Source organism: Tachyglossus aculeatus, chromosome 4 (genome assembly GCF_015852505.1).
Source record: "Tachyglossus aculeatus isolate mTacAcu1 chromosome 4, mTacAcu1.pri, whole genome shotgun sequence".
Lineage (NCBI taxonomy): Eukaryota > Metazoa > Chordata > Mammalia > Monotremata > Tachyglossidae > Tachyglossus > Tachyglossus aculeatus.
Genome location: NC_052069.1, coordinates 117,904,410 through 117,919,945, shown reverse-complemented (window position 1 = coordinate 117,919,945; position 15,536 = coordinate 117,904,410). Strand labels below are relative to the sequence as shown.

The following is a 15,536-nucleotide window of genomic DNA, read 5'->3' as shown; positions in this document are numbered from 1 at the left end:
CTCCTCTCTGTCTTTCTCTTTTCCCTCTTCACTTTCTCCTATCTTCCCTCCCTCTCTCCTTCTCTCCTTCTCTCCTCCATCTCTCCCTCTCTTTTTCACAGGAAGCTCTTAACACTTGATGAATCAGGTTTCATCCACCTCTTGTCTCATTTTGGTCGGCACATAGTAAGCACTCAATAAATACCATTGATTGGTCCCCACCTGGCCCTCTGAAATGGTCTTATTTAGAAGGTCAGAAGTCAGCTCTTTACAAGGGAAAACTGGGGACCAGGAGAAGACAGCAACCAGCCCCCCATTAGTGTCCAGAGTTAGGATCCGAGTGCCTCCGAGTGCCCCACACACATCATTTTGGATTCCCTCCTCGGCCCCGGAAGTTCAGGGATCCCAGGCTCTGGTGCCCAAGTGCACTATTGTCCACTAGCCTGGAGTGCTTAGTACAGTGCTCTGCACACAGTAAGTGCTCAGTAAATACTATTGATAATGATGATGGAGCCCTAGGAAAGGCAAGACTGGCCCTAGAAGAAGTCGCCCAAGCCAAGGAGTTTCCAGCTTCTTCCCCTGTGGTCAGCCTACCCTGCTTCCTAGATGCCTACTGAGCTCAGAGCCCCATGTGGGTTGAGGGCAGAGCCCAACCTGATGATCTTGTGCCCACACCAGTGCTTAGCATACTGCTTAGCACATATTACACTCTTAACAAATACCACAGCTATTACAGTCCCAGACGGTCCATTTTAGCAGGTCCCCAGTAGGCCAAGTTAGGCTGCTTTCCCCAGTCTCACCCAGCTGCAAAATACTCTTTGTTTTTTCCAGTCACACTGCCATCACGGCTTTTGAATCCCTTTCCCCGGGAAGGCTTAGGGGGAGGAGATGAGAGGCGCTCCAAAACATAATTGCAAAGATTTGTCGTCCGCGGTGGGTTTTGCTGTCCGCAGCAGAGTTGTAATTGGGTTCAGGATGGAAACATTTCAGGGCGGAAAATATTCCAGCAAAGCCAGAATCCCAGGGACCCGCCAGTCCATATTCCAGGACTTGATTAAAATAATTTCACTTGGGAAGCAGATCCAAAAGGGTCTAGAGGCTTTGATTGAGACTGACCACCACCACCACCTGGAGGGATGATGAGGTCTGGGCCCTGTTAGTACCTTTGAGGCCAGTGGAAAAGCCAGATGTGCCCTAATTTTTCCCTGTTTCTAGAAGCAGCCGTGGCCTAGTGGATAAAGCATAGGCCTGAAAGACATATCAGACAATTATTGGACAATCTTGCCCAGAGGCAGAGGGAGGGATTTGTTGACCTGTGGAGGTTTCTTCCACCCAAAGACCTGATTCTCACCCCTGAGGGCTGCTCTGTCTTGCTCTTTGAATTGTCAATCAATTGTATTTATTGAGTGCTTACTGTGTGCAAGCGCTTGGGATAACAATATAACAGACACATTCCCTACCCACAACAAGCTTACAGTCTAGAGGGGGATTGTTAGTTTCACTTCTTTAGCCCCCAAAGTCATCCCCGAAAGCCATCGCCCAACGTCTTCTGGGCCTGCAATGTGCTCCTTGCAAATGGCCATCTCTCAGCAGGATCTTTGGTGGGAAGAAAACCATGGTAGCAAGCTCCCCAGGAAACACTGATCTTATCTCTGGTTCAAGAACTGAGCTCCCGAGTTTCGCCCTCCAGACAGCTCTTCACTCTGTTTATGTGGCCCATCCCACTAGATCATAGCCTCCTCATGCAGAGCTCAGGACAGTCCCATATCTCCTCTGGTGTATCTGCCAACTCCTTTCCCCTTCCCCCCACCACTGGTGTAAGGCATTTCAGATTTGGAAGGGATGACTGGGACACTGCTGCATGTGTGCAGTAGTTCTATACGTGTCCAGTTATCCTCTATGACTACTGGGACTTTACCTCCCAGCAGTCAGACATGCATGTAACCACCACTCAGTACTCCCGGTGGCCCTCAGAACTGAGGACAGGACCCTCTGCTGGGTTCTCTTTATGATTTTGTTTTGTTTTTTATGGTATTTGTTAAGTGCTTTCTGTGGCCCAGGCTCTGCTCTAAGTGCTGGGGTAGATATAAGGTAATAAGGTTGAACTCAGTCCCTGTCCCACATGGGGCTCACAATCTTAATCCCCATTTTACAGAAAAGATCATTCAGGCTCAGAGCCGTTAAGCGATTAGCCCAAGGTCACACAGCAGGCAAGTGGCGGAGCCAGAATTAGAACCCAGGTCCTTTGACTCCAAGGCCGTGCTCTATCCATTAGGCCATGCTGCTTCTCTAGACCACACTGCTGGTTCAGCCCAGACCCCCACCAGACCAAAGCAGACTCAGCCTCAATCTGCAACTCAGACCGTGCCAAAACTGGAGATTCCCAGCCCATCGGGACTCTAACTGCCGAAGTTCCATGTCCAAAGCCCTGGGATCGGTTCCCAGCTCAGTCCTCGCACCGTGACCCTTTGAGTGAGCCTCTCGGCTTCCCAGTTAGGGGTTGAGGGAGAATAATTCTAGCCTGCCTGAAGCTCAGTGAGGTTATGTTGCCTTCCTGGGGCAAGGTCTTTTTTTTTTTTTATGAAATTTGTTAAGCGCTTGCTATGTGCCAGGCACTGTTCTAAGCTCTGAGGTAGAGTCAAGGTAATCAGGTCGGACACAGTCCATGTCCCACATGGGACTCACAGTCTTAATTCCCATTTTACAGATGAGGGGTAACTGAGGCACAGAGAAGTGAAGTGACTTGCCCAGGGTCACACAGCAGACAAGTGGCAGAGCCAGGATTCAAATTCAGGTCCTTTAACTCAGCGGCCTATGCTCTATCCACTAGGCCAAGCTGCTTGTCTTTCTCGGGGGACAGTGCCTGCAGCCTGCTTGGCACAGCTTGGATTTCACAATGCGGGACATCTGTCAGCAGCAGCAGCAGTGAGGCTGGCTGCCTGCCAGAGCATCTCTCCTCTCTTGTCCATCACTGGCTTTGTCACTCAAAGAGGCTCCCTGGGTCTGGGCCGCCTCTCCTGTTTGGCTCCTTCTTTCCTCTCTCTCCCATGCCAGGAAAGGGAAAGCTTTGTTCCCAGATCACAAGACTAAGCCGCCTGGCCCCGTACCAGCTAGCCATCCCGTCAACGAATACACCCCGCACCCCTCTTCCGGAGTTGTCAGGGCAGCCGGCAAGCAGAGCACTGGCTTGTGGGTGCCAGGGCCCCGGTTGGCCCTCTGGACTCGAGTCACAACCCCGGGATGGCCCGGAGAGTTGAAAGGCACTGGGTTAGGATTGGACTTTCCCGAGGGTCATTGTGAATGGTTTTGGTGGCCTTAGGGTCCGACAGTTCATGCTCTTCCCCTGTAGGCACACTCATATGGTATCCTTCCAATGTGTTTTCCTTGGACTTGTGTGTGTGAAGGCATATGTGAACCATGGGTGTTTCCACCTGTGCATAAACCTCCTTTGCCATACACCAGGACCCTCAGAAAGCACATTGAAGGGGCCACCTCCAAGTGAGATCCTTGGTGGGGGGAACCCCTGTCCTCTTTGAAGACAGAGCTTCCAGAGCTCAGACGGGAAGGAGAAGCCACCAGAGTAGACCAGGGAAGGAGGAGGGAGGTGAGGTGGAAATCTTTTGTGGAACCAACTTCCGTCAAATCCAAGGGAGAGGGTTGGCCTAGCTGTCTGGGCTCCCTGGGCTCCCTAGGATTTCCTGGGACCTGAGAGTTAGGGTTTTTTTCAGGGGACTTTTCCCCTCTCACCTCTCCCCAGCCTCTCTCTAGCCCTCCACCTCCTCAGGGAAAGCAGTGTGGCCTAGTGGATAGAGCATGATCCTGAGAGTCAGAAGGACTTGGGTTCTAATCCCAGCTCTGCCACTTGTCTGCTGTGTGACCTTGGGCAAGTCACTTCACTTCTCTGTGACTCAGTTACCTCATCTGTAACATGGGGATTAAGGCTCTGAACCCCAGCTGGGACTTGGACTGTATCAACCTGATTATCTTATACCTGCCCAGCACTTTGTATAGCACCTGGTACAAAGTAGGTGCTTAACAAATGCCATTAAAAAAAAAACCTAAAAAAAGCGAACCAGGCTGGTGACGGGCAGCAGGGGATTGAGTGTCTCCCTAACAGGAGACTTGTTTCTCCACTGAGTCCCTCCGCAGAGCCAGGGCAGGGGGCAAGGAAAGGAGAGATCAGGCCACAGGTCTGCTCATTCCCCCCCCGCCCCTGGACCATACAACAACACACTGTTTGTGGGAACCGGTGAGCTCCTTGGGGCCGCTGCCATCCCCATTGGGATCCTTCTTCTCCCAGAGAACAACGGTCTGCGTGTGTGCGTGCTGCCAACTGGGGCCGGACCACTGCCAGCAGACTCTCCCCTGGATAAGGATCTCAAGCATGGCCCAGAGCAGGCACAGGGGGAGTCTTGGTGTCAGTGATACAGATCCATCAGCTTCTTAGAAACCTGCCCTGCCTGTGTTCATCCCAGGCACAGGGATTTTCAAGTTCACCCATGGAATCCAATCCACCCGGAGGGACACGAGTTCCATGTTGGTTGCCAGGGGCCCAGGAGAGTCCTGCCTACTCATCAGGTCTTCCCAACAATTCACAGGCTTTCCTCCATTGTCCAGCTCTGGGGCTTAGTCCAGTGACAGGCATAGATCCGGGTTGGGACCCTTCCCAGGTGTGTTTTGGGGGCCTGTGCCATCTCCTCCCCTAGCACACCTTCCCCACAAGACGCAAGCATATGCTCCCAACAGCCCCAAGAGAGGCAAGGGAGGGGTAACCTTAAACCCAGCTAGGGCCTAGAAAGAGCCATATCTGGCAAAAGTTCAGCACTGCTCATATGAGGCTATCAGTTTGGGGGCAGTAGTAGGAATGGGAGAGGTCAGCGGAGGAGGTAGCCACCTGCTCCTATCAGCCCCCCATGGGAGACTTACCAACAGGAAGTGTCCAGGTGCATTTGTCTGTTTCTGGAAGGAGAGGCCAGGTCACAGTGGCTTTCTTCCCTAACTGAAAGGCCTTTTTCCTCTCCAGTCCATATCTCCCTTTTGCGGGACTCCCCATGCAGAGTTGCAATTCTCTCCCCTCTTCCCTGGAGAGCTACCCCATAGGAACTTCAGCCTAAGGCTCACCAGCCCGTGCTGAACCAGGCCAAGGCCCAAGGCCAGGGCCAGGCTCAGGACGCACGCAGCCTTACAGTTGCACAGGCGGGAAGAAAGTACATGTGTACCACAGTGCCCCAGCCTCTACTCCACATCACCCATCCCTCTTGGGCCCAGAGGAGGAGAAAGGGAGACTGAGGCCACCCAGCCCCACTCTGAAGAAGGGGAGAGGAAGCACTCAAGAAGGGAACCCTCACTTCTTGTCAAGGGGTCGGCACGTGCCCCCAAGCCTCAATCCTTCCCAGGCTGCCCAGTAACTTGCTCTGGTTCTGACATTTCCTTTCTTGGAAGTCTCCACCCCTCCAAAGAAACCGAGAGATCTATGAGACATGCCTAACATATAAGCCAAAACCAGCAGAGAGGTGGACGGCTTTCCTCACTTCCCCCATGGTCAGTGCCTCCCTCTGCCCCCCCACCGATTTGTGCCCCGTATCTCTGGAGCAGGATGATTGCGGGGCATCTGCTCTTTCGTGGGGAGAACCCTGGGCCTCTGGCTTGGCCGCTCACTTTGTTGTATTCTAGGACAGCAGAGGTCGAGAATAAGTGGGGCCAAATCTGGTTCAGAGAACCAGGGTTTGGCTTGTTAGCCACTGGCTTGGCTCTAGAATGATCAAGGATTGATCATTGATTCAGCAGTGGTTCAGAAAAAGCTCATCTCGTGGGGAAAATTGGTGCTAAGCAGTCCCCTGCCCAAGTGTTTAGTACAGTGCTCTGCACATAGTAAGCGCTCAATAAATATGATTGGTTGAACAAATTAATGAATCAGGCACATCAGGAGCAGTTTCTTAACTTTGCGCATCTGGTGGATAGAGAACACTGAGACCTCCCCTGGCTTCAGACAAATGCCTGCTGGGTTCCCTCCCGGCTTGTTTCAGCTACATCTGGAAACCCACTCATGATCATGGGTCCTCCATAACAACAGTCCAAGGATGACCCTACTGGTGCCCATTGCTCTCACTCAGCAGGTTGATGCTTACTTCTATTGAAAAGCTTTGTGAAATATAGGTAGCGTCCTTATTGGGCCCACCTGGCTTTTGAGCCCTGTGGCCACCAGGACACCCTGCCTCCTCCCTGCCCATAGCTCCTCCTAGCCATCTCAGTATCCTCAGTATGCAGTGTCTTCAGGCTGGCTCACGGTCCGAGGCTTGGGAGAGGAAGGAAGCCCAGAGTTCCAGGTGGGATTTCAAACTGCAGGGCCTACAACCTCCCAGGTGGGCATCAGGGAGTTAAAAGCGAGGGAAAAATAGCTCTGTTTCTGGGAAGGAACTCCAGAGGAGTGTCTCTGGAGGCCCCCCTGAGCCTGACTCCAAGCAGACCTTGACTGGAAGGCTGGGGGCAGCCGCAGCTGAGGTTTAACCCTGGAAGACTCGGCCGGGATGGGACTGGAGAGGAGGATGGGGAATGGAAAGGGGGGTCCCTGCCAGCATGAGAGGAGTTAAGAGACAGGAAGCTGGCTCAGCCTGAAGCAGGAGAGCGCCTGGGCCCAGCTGTACCACTGGAGACTGAGCTGGTCTGTTTGTGTTCCGTGCAGGAAGGAGAACGAGAGGAGTGGAGAGGAGAGGGATGGGGGAAGGGGAAGGGGCTGGGGCCTGGCTGCAGGGGGGTGGAGCGAGGCTGGGGACTGGCAGCCTCATTCACAACCTCTCCTGGTGAGCAACACAAGGGAGACATCTGCTGTTCACTCCCCTGTTCAACCCTGCCCTTGTTTTAGGGGGCCCGAGGGCCAGACGGACCGACGGGGGAGCCGGGGTCGCGGGGTGTGAAGGTATGTTCTGCCCAGCCTGAGCTGCCGCCCCTAGCGTGATCCTGCCCAGCCCCAAGTCCCTCCACCTCCATATCCCAACCACCAAGCCTTCTAGGAGCCATCGGAGGATCCATATGCCCCAGGGCCCAAAGGGGACTCCGAAGTCATGTAGTCCAACCCCCTGCCTGCAAATAGGACAGCCTCCTCAATAATGAAGTCTTTCCTTCCTGGTCTCCAGCCTCCCTGTCCAAGAGTAACCACCTCTGTGAGCTGGTCATTCGGGGCCGGCCCTGTCACCCCTTCATTATCCCAGAATGGCACCGAGGGGGCTCCGAGTGGAGTGAATGCGCAAGGGAATGGAGAGAGGATGTCCCATCCCCCAGTGCTGTGCAAGAGGGATTTGGGGGACAGAGGCAGTGAGAGCAGTGATGCCAAGGGGGCAGGAACTCCACACCCCTGTGGCTCTTAACCCTCCCACCCCTATCCCCCAAGCTTGCTGCCATCCAATTAGGCAGTGGTGTTGAGTAGCAGGGGCTGAGGAAGTCACCATCCCAAAGGAGGGTGTGGACAAAAAGGGCCACAAGAGCCACAAAAAACTGGCTAGGGCTCATCCCCAAAGCTCCACAGTTCACAGGGGCATCTTAAGCCTTCGGGGATGGGTGTCCCCAGTCCCTAGCCCTGCCTCAACTCTCTGCCTGGAAGGGGACCAGACTGGCCATTGGCTCCAAGAGCCTGGGTAATTGTACGGGGTTACCCCCTTTCCTTTCTGCCAAACAGTTCAGAGTCAGGGTCTTCAAGCAAAAACTTCCCTCCCCACCCAGCTCCTGTCCAAGTCCCCCAGCCCTGGACCAGGCCGCTGGGACCCGAGGCAGCCTGCTCAGGGTGCCCTCATCATCAATCATATTTATTGAGCACTTACTGTGTGCAGAGCACTGTACTAAGCTCTTGCTCCAGCCCTGTCCACTCCCAAGTTCTTGAGGGGCAGTTATGGCGCAAGTTTAGGTCAAGGGTCAAGGATGCTTAGAGAAGAGCCTAGTAGCCTCCGGCTTCCTCAGGCCAATTGATTCTGCCCCTGAGCTACTCAGTGGACCCAGGCCCCACCTGCCCCCCATCCCATCTCATTTGGATGCCTCCTGGTTTTGTTTGTTTCCTTTCCTTCCACAGGGGCCTCAGGGAGCCCAGGGCAAACAAGGCCTAGCCGGACAGCAGGTATGTCTGCCTCCTCTGAGAATGCGGAAAGGGTGTGGAGTGGGGGTGGGGGGTGCCTGCTCCCCCCTTCCTGTCCTCAGCCCCTCCCCTGACACTGGCCAAGTTGTGAATCGTCTCTTTGAGCGGCTTCCCCAGGCCTGGGCTGTTGCCGCCTGGCGCCAGCCTCTAATGACCCCAAATGTATTTTCAGGGCAAGGCAGGAGATCGAGGAGAGACGGGACCTCGTGGCTTCCCTGTAAGTGTTGAGTGTTTCAGCCCAGCTGCCTCTTAAGTGAAACGAGCATATTGATGCGGGGAATGATTTTTTAATGACATTCCGGGAGCCGGGTCGGTCGGCCGGCCCGATTCAATTCCCAGTCATGTCTCTTTTCCTGCCCATTCTTGAGGCAGAGGGAACAGGCTGGGGGGAGGGGGAAGGTGAGCACCAGAGCAGAATTCACATCAACGTTGTGTTTCCACAGGGTGTCCAGGGTCCATCCGGCCCTCCCGGGGCTAAGGGAATTCCTGGAGAACCGGTAGGTGTCTCCTCTCCCCCGGGGCCTCTCTTCCCTTTACTTGTTTCCTTCTGCCTTCCCCGCCTCCCATCCTGTTCCCCTGCATTGACTCATCAACCAGAGGTGCTGGGAGCCAGAGCCTTCCCAGAGGGAAATGGAAAGCGATGTGTAAAGGAGAGAGGAAACCTCCAGAGGAAAAGCTCCTGGAAAGCTGACTGAGCCACCAGAGACCCTATTCTCAGACCTCAGTTGAGCCAAAGAATAGACCAGTTGTGCTTGGCTCAGCCCAACACCCTACCCACCAACACTCAACAGACCGACTGATAAACACCCATCCTTCTGCCCCAAATCAAAAATAAACCAGGCAATGAGCCTCAGGGATATTTAGGGGGCTTCACCTTTTCTATCTATTCCCACGTCATCATTCCCAAGGAAACCTACCCCCCAGTGGTGGGAAAATGTGTCTATCTGTATCCTTACCTCGACTGAGAGGAGGAGCTGAGAAACCAGGTGAGGTGAGGGAAGAGATCAGGTCAGAGGCTTGAGGAAGGTGTAGGGAGAGATACCCTGCACGGCACCTGAGAACAGGAGGATGTACGGGCAGCTCTTCGCGTTAAGGCATTGACACGGGATTGCCCCTCTGGCACCTGGATACCTGAGGAGCTCCACAGGGGCTTTAGGAAGCTTTGTTAGGAAATACTGGAGAAAGACAGTCCCCACGTGGGAGGGTGGAAGGGTTAGTACATCTGTCTGCACCATTCAGGACCCGTATATTTGAAAGAGAGGAGTAGTGGCACGAATCTGGCTAGGCCCTAGCATATCACTGGACTAAGGCTGTTAGATCCCATCCTTACCCTCTTGTATGGCTCTCTGAAACAAGAGCTACAATTCCAAATCCCGGAACCCTCATTCCTGCTGTCTGACCTATTCTGGTGTTCACAGTTTCCTTTCTCTGGAAGACAGTTCTGGACGCAGATGAAAAAGGCGTCCTAAAGAATTTTTCTCCTATCTATCTTTCAGGGCCCCCCAGGACCCCAGGGATTGGCCGGCCCTTTGGGAGAGATGGGACATAAGGTGACGTATTGTACCGTCCTCATTTCCATCCAGTCGCATCTCACACCCGACAACCCCCATAGTCCACCTAGAGTGCTACTGCTGTCTGGTCCTGCTGACCTCCTACATAGAGGGCAAAAAGGCAGCTCCAGGCCCAACCCCAATCTCCCTGTATCCACTGGCCCTTGAGGTCAGTGGACTGCATGCAGAGCAGGAGGAAGAGCAGCCACTGAAGAGACGGCCAACAGTTATGACTGGGACCTGAGAGATAAAAAAGGATCCATTTGTTTCTTCAAGTTTTTCACCGTTCACGACATAACGAAGCCCTAATCCGTCCCAAATGACTCTGGCAATGCTGGAATTCAAGCTGTCTAGCCTGGCTCAAACCGGTTTATACTAGCTGAGCTCTGGGCTCATTGTTCCTGTATGTTTATCTTGGGCCACCCTCAGGGAAGTCACCCTGCTCTTTCCTGCTGCTCTGTCCCCAGCTTGAAGGCTTCTCCAACTCTGGTTCCAAACCTCCGGGTTAGGTAAAGGCAATAGAAAGTGATTTCATTTCAGATAGCTTCCTGTCCTGCTACAGTATTGATTCCACCACCAAAAGGCTGAATCTGGTAGGACAATACCTCAAGGCCAGAAGGGACTGGTCGAAGTCAGGACCAGAGGGCTCATGAAAAGCAGCATGGTCTAATGGACTGAGCATAGAACTGGGAGTCAGAGGACCTGGGTTCTAACCCTAGCAATGCCAAATGTCTCCTATGGGACCTTGGGCAAGTCACTTAACTTCTCTGTGCCTCAGTTTCCTCATCTGTAAAATGAGGAGTAAATACCTGTTCTCTTTCCTACTTAGACTGTGAGCCCCTTGTGGCACAGATACTGTGCCTGGCCTGACTAACTTTTATCTACCCCAATCAATCATATTTATTGTGTGCTCTCTGTATGCAGGGCACTGTACTAAGCACTTGGGAAAATACAAAACAACAGTATAACAGACACATTCCCTGCCCACACAAGCTTACAGTCTAGGGTTTGACACATAGCAAGGACTTAACATATACCATAATTATTATTATTCACATCCACCCTTCCACCTGGCCTCAGGCAAGTGACTTCACCTTCCAAGACCTCAGTTTCCACCTGGCTCCCTTTTCAACTTTGGTAGTAAAGGCCAAAAACATGGCTTTGTCCTTTGAGCTTGGCACAGAGTCCCTCTCTGCCCTTCCAGCTTGGATTGGGGTCACATTGAAGTCATATCCCCTTTCCAAGTCTCTGTTTGCCCTCTCTTGGAAGGGGAAATGAATGTCCAGCAGTGAGCTTTGAGCTTGAGATTGATACTCAATCCTATGGCAAAGGATATGGGCGTTGCCATTAGCCTTCTCCCAAAAATATCAATTTCCCATTCCCATCACAGTTGGATTTTATGGCATCTCTCAAGAGGGTTATACTGTCAACTTGCACTTCCCTTCAATGAATTCTTTATCAACTGGATGAACAATGATTAGGATAGTAACAACTGCACTGCTTTAGTATCTCATATAGTGGTGGCAGTAGTAGTGATAATAGTAGTATTAGTAATAGTAGTAGTAGTAGTAGTGGTAGTGCCTATAGTGCCCTGGAAAGTGCTGGAAAAAATATACATGGATGAGAATCAGACCCAGTCCCTGGCCCAAAGGGGCTCACAATCTAAGAATATGGTGGGGGAGGTGGTAGAGTAGTTATCGACAAAATCATAAGAACAGGAAAACAATAACTGGAATGAGGGTGGTGATGGACACAAGAGGAAGAGGACATCGTGGCCAGAGGAACCGAGTTTCAGGCTCTCTGAGCCTCAGTCCAGTAGTCACGGCTGCAGCTCTGGCCACTCCCATTGTTCCAAAAGTAGAAAAATCTCCTGTGGCCAGGCTTCCTCCCTCTCACGGCTGGAGGAGAAGGGACTATGAGGAGTCCTGATGGCCTGGGGTAGAAGGGGGTGGGCAGCTTGTCTCCAGGGCAGCAGGCCCCGATGCTTGGCACATAGTAGGGGCTTAACAAATGCCATTATTATTATAATTATTATTATTATTATTTGGCCTGTTTACCCTCCTAACAACATTAGAGTTGGGAAAGCTAGGCCCAGAGATATTGAGCGACTTAAGCAAAACAGGACTAAACCCAGGTATCCCGATTCCAATTCTTAGTCTTAAAGGTAGGTTTTAAGGCTGTGTATTGATCACATGCCCTGGGAGCAGGTTCAAGAAGAAAATTCCTATAGAGTGCAGCAAAGGCAGAGGGTGGAGGGTTGTGGGGTGAGTTCTCCCTCTTGCTCAGGTTTCAGAAGTTATTTCTCATTTTGGTAACGGAGCTATGGGGGTGTTGTCTTGCAGGGTCCTCCCGGTGCATTAGGAGAGCCTGGTCCTCCTGGGGAACCAGGGATGAAGGTAAGAGAAGCAATCAGCATGGCATCTCTGCCTGGGCCTGGAGATAATAGGGGCTTTTGTTCGCCACCAGCCAGTTGCTGTTCCAGTTCAGCCCCAGCCCCTTTTGAAATGGGATCTTGGAGCCACCAGGCGGTGTGTGTGTGTGTGTGTGTGTGTGTGTGTGTGTATGTGTGCATGTGTGTTGGGAGTGGGGGAGCTGGGGTCATCCTGATGGGGATGATGTTTCAGGATTAGATGAACAGGGCAGCCCTCAGGGGAAACGCTGACCTCTTTGGCTTGGGGTGGCCACCCATGAGCTGGGAACCAGATGGCGAAGGGCCCAGGGTCTGAGGAGGGAACCGAGAGCGGGGACTTTCTCCAAGGGCAGTGCAAGTCACTCAGCTAGCACAGGCCAAAGCCGGCCTTGAGCATATCCCCTCCTGCCTTAAGCAGCAGAAGAGAGGCGGAGAAGCAGCAAACCCTCAGAATCCAAACTCTGGCCTGTGATGGGGCAGGTCTCCAGGGAGGACCCTGTCATCCCACTGAGAGAGACCCACCAGGCTGCGACTTGGGAGTTTTGCGATCTTGGCAGGCCACAGGGAATCCTCTAAACAAGTAAACTCCCCCGCGGGCCTTATTGTCCCCTCAATCTAAAGGTTGCTCATGGGAATCAGAAGGGCAGGGGAGTCTCCTATTCAGCTATTCTTAAGCTGGAGTAGAAATGGCTTCTTGTATTTCCCCCAAGCCCCTGGGTACCAAAGCTTCCCCTGTTAGAGCAGAAGTGGGAACGGGAATGGGAGAACCCAGAGGAGAACAACCCTCTTCAGGGGATTCTATGCAATTTTCTTTCCATTGTATGGGTCTTTTCTTTTCCTCCCATGACCCATGAAATTTGCTTTGGCAACGCTTCTGACACCTCCCAAAGCTACTGTATCTTCTGCTCTGTCTGTGCCCCCTGAGATGCTCATCTGAATTTCACTCTGCTCCCACATGCCCCCTGTGCCCCTAATTACCTCTCCCAGGGAACAGGCCTCCATTGATCCTTCCCAAGTGCTTCCTGGATGTTGCTCAAAGCAGGAAAGGAGTCCCCGCATTCCTCCATCCTGAGCCAAGAGGAGAAGCTGTCCTTCAGCCCCCAGTCCTTCCCTGCCCAGCCCCAATGTTGGCCCCAGGAGGAGAAAGAGTCATTGTTTGCAGGAATGGCCCTGAGAGAGGGCTTTGATAGTGGATCCCTGCACATCTGGAAAGAGGAAAAGGAGACCTCTTGGATGGATATCTGAGAGTACAGAGGGTCCTGGCTAATAAACAGCCCCTCCAGCACCCCTCCTGGAAACTGGCCTAAGCACCCCTGAGTGCCTCAGTTCCTGAGCCTCCTGTCTGTTAGTAGGCAGGAGGGAAAGTGGGGGTTTCTGAAGTTAGCCCACAGGACTTAGAGGGAGAGGCAGTGAACCCCTAGCACTCTACAGAGCTGGGGGAGAAAGCCGAGACTAGGTTGGCATCTGTCACATACCTCTCCTTCACACTCTTCTCAGCTTGGGACCAGGGGAGCCCTGGGACACTCCACACACACACTCAGCCCCTCAGTTTGTCACTTTGTAAAAAAAGTCCCTGCAAGCTGCCCCACCACCCAGGGAGCAAAGTAAGATGCATTTGTGGTCGCTTGAAGTCCTTGCCCCAGAACCTGAATGAGACCCATTTCCCATCCTATGTTCCCATCTTCCACTCCCAGCCACTTGTCCTCCTCCACACCACAGGGGGACTCTGCTCCTGAACCTTGCTTCATTATAACCTCCAGCTCCCCATCCTCTAGATGCTCCCTTCCTGTGGGCTACCAGTCTGGTCTGCTCAGATGCTCCAGGAAACCCTGCTGCTGCTGTTGCTGCTCCCAAATTGGGCTCCTGGAACTGATCTCTCAGATCGTTGTCCTTGAACCAGTCATCTGGCCTCCTCTCTGCCTTCCCCCTGGGCCCCTGGTCCATGCGGGTTCCTGAGAGAAGAACAGAGCACTCCCAACCCAGCTCTGCCTTTCCAGCCCAGAGCCAAGTCCTGCCAATGCCCTCCACCCCCATGGGCCTCTAGGTTCTGAGGAGTCAGCCCCCAAACTCCCCAAAGGGACATTGTGAACCAAGCCAGAGCTTTTCCCAGGAAGGCTGACCCCGTCATCCCTACTCCTGTCCCCTAGCCCCCTGGACTTGGCAGTTCATCATCATCATCATCAATCGTATTTATTGATTTATTAATATCGTATTAATATTATTTATTAATAAAATAATTTATTTATTATTGAGCGCTTACTATGTGCAGAGCACTGTACTAAGCATTTGGTAAGTACAAATTGGAAACATATAGAGACAGTCCCTACCCAACAGTGGGCTCACAGTCTAAAAGGGGGAGACAGAGAACAAAACCAAACATACTAACAAAATAAAATAAATAGAATAGATATGTACAAATAAAATAAATAAATAAATAGAGTGGGGATTGACCAGAACCCCCTCCTGAATGTGGGGAGGACTCTCAGAGCAGTGGCAGGAGCCCTAAACCAACTGCCCCTCCCCAGTTTCTGCTCTCTTCTTTGAGTCAATCCCCGTAACTCCCGTCCTGTCCCCTCCCCGCACCCCAGCATTGACAATACTCAGGGGGGATTTTATCAACCCCATTCCCCGATCTCAAAACCCGGCACAAAAATCAAACCCCAGGGAGGTAGTTTAGGAAGAAGTAATGACCTACAGGGGCAAAACTCCAGGGCCTCTGATCTGCTTGCTTTGATGACCTGTGCTTGGCTTTCTAGGGTGATTTTGGACCATTGGGCATTCCCGGTGAACAAGGTCTGATTGGTCAGAGGGTGAGTAGCAAACAGCAAACAACAAAAGTAAGACGTGATCCCTATCCTTAAGGAGCTTATGGTCTACTATCCATGGTTGTGGATGGTGTTATAATTATTGCTATTTGTTAAGCCCTTACTAAGCACTGGGGTAGATACATGTTGATCAAGTCAGACACAGTCCCACATGGGGCTCACGTGATTACCATGAGAGGGTTGGATTCAGTGAGTAATGGGTTTGATTTGGATTACCACTGATTGCCACTCCTGGAAAGCAAAATGCCTTTGCTATGGCAGTCACTCCTGTTTTCCCTCACAGGCCCTGTAGGCTCTAAGGATGTCCTGAGTGATAGTCATCAGAATGGACTCAAGCTAGAAGGGGTTACATTCATCAGGCCAAGCAAGCCTGGACGCCGGTCAGGGCCCAAAAAAGAGGGCTGAGAAACTGGCTGGCAGCCTGGGTTAAAGGAGTTCATTCATTCATTCAGTTGTATTAATTGAGCACTTACTGTGTGCAGAGCACTGTACTAAGTGCTTGGGAAGTACAAGTTGGCAACATATAGAGGCAGTCCCCTACCCAACAACGGGCTCACAGTCTAGAAGGGGGAGACAGACAACAAAACAAAACATGTGGACAGTTGTCAAGTCATCAGAATAAATAGAAATAAAGCTAGATGCACATCATT

The 15,536-nt window shown here is 52.2% G+C and overlaps 1 protein-coding gene across 1 annotated transcript in view; it reads left to right on the top strand.

Moving 5' to 3' along the window:
* Positions 1 to 15,536, top strand: part of COL27A1 (collagen type XXVII alpha 1 chain) — a 222,490-nt gene that overhangs the window by 155,623 nt on the left and 51,331 nt on the right. The window contains exons 29-35 of the mRNA XM_038745686.1: positions 6,842 to 6,895; positions 8,039 to 8,083; positions 8,274 to 8,318; positions 8,545 to 8,598; positions 9,598 to 9,651; positions 11,994 to 12,047; positions 14,818 to 14,871. Coding sequence (XP_038601614.1) covers positions 6,842 to 6,895; positions 8,039 to 8,083; positions 8,274 to 8,318; positions 8,545 to 8,598; positions 9,598 to 9,651; positions 11,994 to 12,047; positions 14,818 to 14,871 — 360 coding nt within the window. The remainder of the gene's footprint in view (positions 1 to 6,841; positions 6,896 to 8,038; positions 8,084 to 8,273; positions 8,319 to 8,544; positions 8,599 to 9,597; positions 9,652 to 11,993; positions 12,048 to 14,817; positions 14,872 to 15,536) is intronic.